Genomic DNA, 10,152 nt, shown 5'->3' on the forward strand with positions numbered 1-10,152 from the left:
GTGAGCCAGTGGGCAAAAAATTAGTTGTGGACAAAGTTCTGAGACTGTGAATGTTGAAAATAAAATGTTAGTGTGTTACCAACGAAGAAATAAGTGTTGATCTCTGTTATGCCCATCTTACATCACAGCAGTGTCTCCTGAAATGTAATACTGGCCTCACTAATAATATATATTCTCTTATTGCATATATTAAAAGTGATAAATTTTTCTATGTGCATATTAACAGATTCTTTAACATAAAATCTTAATATTATGCTTAATAAAACAGAATTAAAAGGAAATATCTGCTTATTTAGAAAATAAATAATAGCAGTAGAACTTCTTAGTATTAATTATGGTGAAACTGCAAATACACAGAGGTAAATGATGAACAAAAATATAACAGTGATAATACATAAATAAATGGCATGCTACATATCAGCAGAGAAATGTGAAGAAGTAAAATAAATTCCAGATGTATGCAACAGGCATTCCAATTTTTTTCTTTTTTTTTTTGAGTGACCTATCAGCTAGTAATTTTCTCATACCACACACAAGTTGACTCAGAACTTATAATGCACTCCAGCTGCAGTATACAAGTTCCTTGCCGCATACAATTTCTTCAGACTATCCAGGAAGAGACAGCCTGACTTTCCCTGCAACATAGCTATACTACTAAGTATGCACAAATCAGGCACTTTGCATGTTAGAACAAAATCAGCTTTCCTTCAATATATAATGGTGTGAGAGAAATATTTTTGGAATTAGTAGTTATTAACTAGCACCTTAGAAATACAAGTGTAATATATGAATATAGAAATTGGTGTATTATTACTACCCAGAAAGATTAATTAAACATTGGTAGTCATAGTCCTCTTTCACTAGTATATATCATTGAGAATTGTATTTAAAAAAAAACTCACGATTACATGAATCTAAACAAAAGAATAAATATGTATTTATTTACTCATTTATTTCCTCCCAACCCATGCCCATTGTTATCATGGGGGAGGGGGCATAGGAGATGGGGACTGAGGCCCAATGTAGGGGATCACTCCTACTTTGGACCTCAGCCCCCACCTCAACTAATTTTGCATGTCTTTTCTTCTCCTCCTTTCCTTTTCCTTCTCTTCTTCAATCCCTTTTGTCTACTTCTTAAGTGAGAGCCGTCCTGAAAGGATGAAAGCCTGGCTTTGTGTCAGTCCTGAACAGCTTCTGGGAGCCATGAACACAGCAATCTCTTGGTTAATTGCACAGCCCTTACCCCTTATGGGGACCCTGAGAGGTAGACCATTTCTCTTCCCTACATATTTCAGGCTCACCATGGCCAATAATGAAGATTTTGTACCCTTATTAGGAGCAGTTAATCTTTCCCTTTCATCAAGTTTATAAATTTGACTTTTCTGTTTTCTTGACCCAGCTTCCGGGAGCCATAAGCACAGCATTCTCTTGGTTAATTGCCTAGCCCTTACCCCTTATGGGGACCCTGAGAGGTAGACCATTTCTCTTCCCTACATATTTCAGGCTCACCATGGCCAATAATGAAGATTTTGTACCCTTATTAGGAGCAGTTAATCTTTCCCTTTCATCAAGTTTATAAATTTGACTTTTCTGTTTTCCTGACCCCTGTCTCTCCTTTGATTATAGCTCTAACCACTGATACAAATACCCCTTTGTCGATGCTTGCTGTCAACTCTATCTATTCTGAATCATTTACCCAGATCATTACTCAAGCTTCAGAATACATCCCTTTCTCTCTCCCAACATCTTTCACTCAATCTTCCCCTCACTCCCCACCACTCCCACTTCCTCTTATTGCTTCCACATCTGCAAACCTTTTGAGTACTCTTTTTAGTCCAGGTAAATGGGATTGATTCATTGTGATTCCCACTTCAACCACTTACTCTGAGAATACCCTTCTCTACCAATAGTTTCTCCAAAAACAAGTAGGCAAAGTTTCCTTTCGCAGTTGTTCTAATCATGCACGCCTTGTAAGTTATATCTGAGTCCCAAACAAAAGCACTATCTACCTATCTGACCTCACTGGCAAACCTATTCCTGCCCTATTTTACTACTCCCTTAATACTTGTAATGAAACTGTCATGATTTTCCCAACTGATTGCCTTGTCTATGACAAGGATTGGTCAAACTGTGAAAACAGTCTGCTTACCTGCCACATTGACTATGATACAGTGGCAGTACAGTGCTACAATATGCCTCCCAGAAGCCAGGATAAATCCTACACCAATATTGCAAAGATTACCTTCCCCTATGAAGTTTATATTAGTGTAGTGTCCTACCTTGTCCAACCACTGTCAGAAATGGCATTTTGACCACCCTGCCAAACTCTGGTCATGACTGTTCATATTGCACTACTCAATCACGCACATAGTGGCTCCCATAATGTACTTTATAGGAGTTGCTCTGCCTATGAGCTTGAATCTGAGGTAGCAGTTCTCTTCCCTCTAACCCCTACCATCTTACCTCGACTCCCTCTCTCCCCCAGTCTAAATCCAGATATTCCAATCTCTACCACTTCCCTGATGCTTACACCTCCTCCTCCTCACTTTACCTATCATACCAGGCAATCTAAATGTTCCATCCCATCTTCTACATCCACCTCTTCTGCTCCTCAGACAACTGTACATTCTTCTCCTCTTCACAAAAGAACCTTTGTTCTCAGGACTGCCCACCCAACTCCCCTCTAGAAACTCTAAAGACATCCAAAACATACATGACCGTACTTCTCCAACTACCATTTCTACCCACATTACCAGTTTACTCCCACCTCTTTACCCTTTACCCTTTTCACTACCATACTATACTATAGTACTCAACAACTTATGAAATCTAACACGTTATCCTAAACGTTAACTCATATCGCTATATGACCTTTGATGTCAAGCACATATACGTGTTGTAACCATTCATTTAATTATTTGCCAACTGACAGATCGAAGGTATAGATGCAACTAATGTGAATTTATTTATGCATGCCTGTAAATTCATATAAATATGCATAAAAGATCTGTATAATCATGGTCTGTACATCATATACCAGTCTGAAACAGATTTCTTAAATACAAAAGGATTTCATGTTCTATAAATTGGTATCCTTCAATCTCATCCTAATATAATTCAATGTTATTTACCAAACTGGACAAGAATTTAAGATTTGATAATTCTCCAAAGTACATAGCAAAAATTACTTCCATTACAAATTTCTTTAATCATCAACAGAAACTTTGCTCTTCACATTTCTCTCTTTCTCCTTTTACTTTTTTTTCACACTTTTAGGATAGTTATTCAAAGCAATGTTCTAAAGGATTCCATGGTGTTTAGTGGCATTTAAGTAAGAAATAATGCTTACAATATCATTTTTATATATTTTGCTGCCTGCAAGCCGCCCTAAGTCGAGGCATTAGGCTTACTTGAGTGTCCAATCTGACAGGTGTGGCTTGTAGGCCAGGCATGCACAAACACTCATGGGTGGTGTTATGACTACTTTTGCAATGTTATCTCTTTTTCTGCATAAGCATTTTTAGTTTTTTTGTCATTTTCCAATGTCTATATTTGCCATTTGATATGCTATATCTAGAATGTAATAGTCTGTTTTTCTTGCACGGACTCCATTTCATCTCCAAAATACAATGCAGTAATAATAACAATAAGTAACATTTTGTTATTTGTTTCTTTTATTGATTTTTTCATAATCCATTTTCTGTAATACATCTTCTGCCATCAGTCATGAGAGGCAGGAACAGGATCCTGAGCACAGAAATAGCATCCTACCTGGAGCCAGTGCTCTTCCAGTTATGGCTCACAGATAGTACATTCCATACTCATTTATCAATGGAAATAATGTAAGAATCTTTTCCTAAATGCCCACCGAGTCTACTTACCCTCTAAAAGCTTTGTGCATTCATGGCGAGTTGTCACCATCTACACGACCTTCAACCAAAATTCTCATGACAGCAAGTTCCCATTCCCAATTTTTTTCCTGATGTGATGCTCACATTATCTGGATCATAGGGGTTAATGTAATATTATTAGTCGAGACAAAAATGGTAAAATATTTGTATTCTGGTGTGTGTGTGTGTGTGTGTGTGTGTGTGTGTGTGTGTGTGTGTGTGTGTGTGTGTGTGTGTGTGTGTGTGTGTGTGTGTGTGTGTGTGTGTGTGTGTGTGTATGCACGCGTGTGTGTGTGTGTGTGTGTGTGTGCGCGTGTGTTTGTGTGCGTGTGTGTGTGTGCGCGCATGCACACGTGCTTTTTTTTACACTTTTATCTCATAGCATCCTTTGGGCCACCCGAGTCAAAAAGTCTAGACATGTAATGGAAACCAAGTCCACAAGTAAACATAGCACTGATGCCCACATGTACTACGCATACCAATTAAAGGAGAATACAAACAATGAAATGTCTATAGCAATGGTTACATGGTGCCCATATATATTTTATAATAAAAGTTAATTTTATTACATTTTGCTTTATACTTTGGCAAATCCAATGTGTTAACATGGTCATTAACTTATGATATATGTCTTTATCTAGGGTTTTGTTTTCTTTATTTTCTTTTCTGTGATCTAATTGTTGAATCATTTACTACTTCACATGAATGTACTGTATATTGTACAGTGTAGTTAATTCTTTGGGTTTTTACATCTTGTATGTTCCAGGCTTTCTCCCACATCATTATTTCCATCATATTCCAGTTTTCTGTCAACATCGTCTAAGTGATGTGTCTTGATTTTGTGTGATTATTTGGTTTTAAGGTACCTTTCCTTATGGTAGGATACATTTGCATATTCCTTCCCTTTTCTTGTCTTGATTTTTCTATAAGTATTCCTCTAGTAATTGTTCAAATCTTTCATCACTGAAAACTTTGCATTTTTCCATTTTCAGTAATAACATTTTTGTAAACATTTGCAAACTTGAAATCTTTCTTTGGAATGTGTTTTCAAACCTATCTTTGATTTAATACCAAGCACTTTATGCAATGATATAGGTCTAAATCTAACTTCACTTGTAAACATGTATCCAATGCATATGTATACTGGAGCATTGTTGTGTGTTAAAGGACTTTCAGCTAGAGCAAAACTGTGGTAAATAATTGCTTTACTTCATGTATATTTGCCTCTGATAGAACCATGATTGGTTCACTCGTATGCTCTTTATTCCTTTATCTTTAAGCAAGCAGAGGAGGATTAATGTTACTGCTTCCTCAAGTTATATATTAATTGGTCTAATGTAAGTATAACTACAGTATTTCTACTGGTAACTATGCTCCCTATGTTATACTGAAACATTTACAAAGTTTCTACTTTTCTATCTTCTCGCAACCTTGGATTCACTTTTCTTTCCCTTCCTCCTATAATTTCAATTTTCAAGAGCATAATAAATCAGCATTAAGTCTGTATTTATACAAAGGAAGAATATTATTTCAACTTTACAGAGAACTTACCATAATGTCTAATTACACAATTTCAGCTGCACTGACACTGATTTTCTGGGCAACAAATATACAAAGAGAACCAGTTTGCTTTTTGTAATCACTTTCTCTCTTTATATTTTTAAAAGTTTTATACTAGTTCAATTTTTTTTTCTATTTTGAAGACCTTTAAAAAAAAGGGGATTTCCAAAACACTTTTATTTACATGGGATATGCATTGTAAAATTAATACACATACTGTAATGACAAAATGACTGATTCATATCAAAAATCAATCATTACATCAAGGATTATTATATTATCATATCACTGATGAGTGCAACACATGGTATACAATTTTTCACAGAAAAAAAATTTGACAAAGATTTTTTCCTTTTCTTTTTATAGTCAGTTGTATAAATATATATACAGCATAACTTCAATCTCAGGATTTAGTGCAAAACCATTTGTGAAATTTAGATTATCATCCGTTCAGCCACTCAGCAGCAATATATTCTGAGAAATGTGCATCAAAACACCGATGTTACAAACGTTTCCCCAATCAGCTTGAGAAAAATGGATATCCAACAAAAGAAATAAAGAAATAAAGAAAATATTTACATGAAAAATTATAGATAAGCTCAGAAATAAATAGCTCAACACAAATCAAGTACTTTCGGAAATGTACTCCAAGTAAACCTATCCTTCAGTTGTAAATAAACAGCTATCCTAATCAAATGAAAGATTTGTAAAATACTTTTAGACTTGTATAAAAAAAGAAAAAGAAAAAAAAAGAAAGAAAGAAAGAAGAAAAAGAAAAAAAATGACAAAAAGTAAAAGGAAAAAGAAACATGAAAAAAAAAAAAAAAAGGAATACTCCAATAATAAAACAAACATCACGAGAACATGAAATGAACACAGGTCGTCATCTCAACGGAGCGTGTGGCCCTGGCCTCGGAAAAAGCCTCCACCTCCACCTCCACCCCCTCCAGCGGCATCATCCCCACCAGCTCTAGGGGCAGGTGGGGGACGGCCAAATCCAGACTCGCCTCCTCGTGCATTTGGGAAATAGTGGTATCTGAAGGTAAAAGATATTCATTTATTTTCATTATCATTATTGTAATTAACATTACCATAATTTCTGCTTATTTATCAATTTTCATAATTCCTCTATTTACTTTTCAAAGTGGGTAATCCTTATTTTGAAAAACAATCATTTTACATACACATTTGCAACATACATCATACACCACTGATCTTTGAAGGACAGAAAATGGTAAGTGTTATTTTCATCTATGATTGCAAATCAATCTACATCTACCTACCAATCTATATATATTCATATATAAAAGCTTTCTCAAATCTTCAGCAATACACAGAATTACTTACAGGATCTGTGGAGTCTGTAGGAGGGAGACACCACCAAAGTCCTGTGGGTACTTGAAGGTCAGGAAGAAGTACAGGTGACCAATCAGAATGCCTGAAAGGTCTACCATGCCTCTGTGGAAGGGAAGGGAGGAAAAAAAGGAGGGGGGATTAAATTCAAATTTTCAGATAATGGTATTTTGTGCCAAATTTTAAGATGTGTTACTTTGAGAGTTGACTGAATACTAGAATACATTAGAATATTTTGATTATCACAATGCAATTAACAAAAGATGAAAATGAATAGAAAAAAAAAACAATGAACAAGAAGCAAAAAATGATGAAGACAAGGAAGAAAAAAAAAATAAACTCACCCATTTCCCATGATGACATTAAATGCAAGAAGCACCCATGGGAGGTACATAGCTTTGAACTGCGTGCCGAACCAGAAGGACACGATGGTATCTTTGTTCAGCTGGCACCATACATAAAGAACAGCCATCACCATGGGGTCCATCAACATGTACATACTTCCTAGCAGTCCAACAATAAGGGAGCAGACCCAAATGAACAAAAGCATGAACAGATAGTCTGCTGGTCTTCGTGCAAACAGGCCTGTGGGAAGATTTTCACCATTACAACTCATTTACATTTGTGCAAATCTATGACTTTGCTTAGGTTAATCCACTGGTGCTGGGATGGCAAAAATAAATACCCTATGTACTGTTTATTATTTACCTCTATGCATAGCTGGCTCCACAAGTGCTTAACCCTTTGGATCTAGTTTCATCACGGAAATCACGAAGCTGAAAACCCGGGCAATGGGTTGAGTAAGCGGCCAATACGACAGGTGTGCAGCACGTAGGCTGGGTGCGCATGAACACCAATGAGCAGTGACAAAACTCTCCTTTGAAAAGTTATTTTATGTAAACTTTTTTAGCTTTATCGCCATTTTGAAATGTCCATAATTGTCATTTGATTGACTTTATCCAGATGGTAATTACTTATTTTCCTAGCATAGCTTCCATATCATCTCTCTATGTAGTAAATAACTCAGTGCAAGAAAAGAAAAAGGAATATTTGATTATTTGTGTCATATATTTTCCATAATAGAACCTGCGCCGCTTGTCACAGCGGCCAGGAATACTGTGCACAGCATGGAAATGACAGCCTCCCTGGAGCCAACGCTCTTCCAGTCACTGCTTATGCAAGTTACATTCCACATTCGTTTATCAATGGGAATAATGCTAAATTCCCCTTCTAAGCACCAAATGAGTCAAATCACAAGTTTGTGCACTCGTGGCGAGTCTTTTCTGTCACCCTGGCTTTCGCTCATGACAGCAGTTCGCGTCACCTGGGCCACAGCCAAGTTGCCCGGTTCACGTCACCCGCACCTCGGCTCAAGTTTTTCCATGACAGGTCATCCAGATCCAATGGGTTAATAACCAAGTAGTCAATAACTAGTGGTACCTAGCTCACCTGTTTCTTTTCCATTTTTTTTATTACTATTTGTATTATCAATAACAACATTATAATTACAATGTCAATAACAATAATTATAACACTGATATTAATAGCAGTATATTTTTTCCCCCAAAAAAATAAGGAAAAGGGAAATTAGCTAAGAGCACATTGGTCAATTAATTGGCTCCTTGGTAGTTGAGCACTTCTGGAGCTATATATGTGTAAAGAAAACACAAAACTGTACAGTGTGATTATCTGGTACCATAGGGTTAATTACATCAAAATCATATTATATACAAAATATATAAGAGAAATTAACTAATCAGTTCAGAGAAATATGATAGCTTTGAGTTCTAATTTATAGATATATACACGCTAGAACTGATGCAAATAAGCACAAGGTTAATATCAGTTATTATTCACATAGAACTGACGGGCACATTGCAAATTATCAAAAATATTCTATAATTTGTTGTCATCAGACTATAAAAAATTATGAATACAGAGTTATTCACATCCAAGTCCAATACACAATACATTACCTGTTTCAAGACGCAGTGAATAATTGTAAAGGAAGTATAAATTTATGAGGAAATGAAACCCTCTTTGTACGGAGTAAAAAAATACACACGTTGCAAGTCTCCATATCTGGAAAACAAGAAAACAATTTACAAATATTAAAGACAATTCTATCCCAGGATAATTTCTTACACTATTGATATTGGGTTATCTTTGTTGCTTTAGCCACAGTAAAAGGCATTAATGTATATGCTCCTCATAACTCAATCAAAGAATCAAATGAACCCCAGGTAATGTTCTTAATTCTAATCTAAATATCTTGAATAAGAATAAAACACATAAGATATATATTTCAAAATTTTCTCTTCCAATGCATATTTTTTCAAAGCAATACTACAACAATAATGAAGGGTGACAACTTTTTCATTATCAAAGTAAATGCTACTGTATAACACCACATACACAAACAGGAGAAACAAATGTGTAAGACGTAGAAAAGAGATTGAAAAGGATATAGAGGAGGAGGAGGAAGAAGAGGTGAGAAAAGAATGAAGAAAAAGAGGACGGAAAAGCAAATGAAAGATACGGACCAAATTTGGATTAGGATTAGAATCAGGAGATGGAAGAGGAAGATCAAGAACCTACACCTAATCCAATGCTATAATCCATGCCAAAAGATACCACTCATGGGAATTCTTACCTGGAAGCCATGCACCACAGCACTGTAATCCAGTACAAGCCAGTAGGGACTTGGCATGTTGAATCGCCCTAATAATGACAAAGCTATCGTCCCCCCAAACCAAGTCCTGGTCATGGGGGGTAGGCTGCTGAACCACTGCTGAATGTCGCCCATTGTGATGCTTGGGCCTCTAGTCTACAACTGTGAATTGAGAGAGAGAAAAATAAAAGAAAAAATAAAATTGCTACTGGTATTTGTGGCTCACAATAATTACAATAATTGTAGTATCAATAAATATTGCTTATAAAAATTAGTAGTAGTAGTAATAATTATAATAAAAATAATAATAATAATAATGATAATGATAATAATAACAATAATAATAATAATAACTATCACAATAACAATAATAACTATCACAATAATAATAATAATAACAATAACAATAATAACAAAAATAGTAATCATAATAACAATAACAGTAACAAAGCTAATAATATAACATCAAAAAAATAAAAAATACCAATAATAATAACAATCTCAACAACAATGATAATACTACTAATAATAATGACAACAATAGTGATAACAATAATGATCATGATAATGATGATAATAAAAATATTATATACTAGTAGTAGTACCATTTTAAATTACTAGTATATACTACAAGTATTTATTACAAGGAATAGGGACTTTGTCTCAGCATGGTCAGGT

At 35.2% G+C, this 10,152-nt stretch overlaps 1 protein-coding gene across 1 annotated transcript in view; it reads right to left on the minus strand.

The window, feature by feature from the left end:
- Positions 1-5,612: 5,612 nt before the first annotated feature.
- Der-1 (derlin 1) overlaps positions 5,613-10,152 on the minus strand; it is a 5,506-nt gene continuing 966 nt past the window's right edge. The window contains exons 2-6 of the mRNA XM_027357803.2: positions 9,457-9,636; positions 8,780-8,885; positions 7,148-7,388; positions 6,798-6,908; positions 5,613-6,486 (exon numbers count right to left, since the gene is read on the minus strand). Of these exons, the coding sequence (XP_027213604.1) occupies positions 6,339-6,486; positions 6,798-6,908; positions 7,148-7,388; positions 8,780-8,885; positions 9,457-9,609 (759 nt within the window). The 5' untranslated portion in view covers positions 9,610-9,636 and the 3' untranslated portion in view covers positions 5,613-6,338. The remainder of the gene's footprint in view (positions 6,487-6,797; positions 6,909-7,147; positions 7,389-8,779; positions 8,886-9,456; positions 9,637-10,152) is intronic.

The sequence above is a fragment of the Penaeus vannamei genome, chromosome 28, assembly GCF_042767895.1.
Source record: "Penaeus vannamei isolate JL-2024 chromosome 28, ASM4276789v1, whole genome shotgun sequence".
NCBI lineage: Eukaryota > Metazoa > Arthropoda > Malacostraca > Decapoda > Penaeidae > Penaeus > Penaeus vannamei.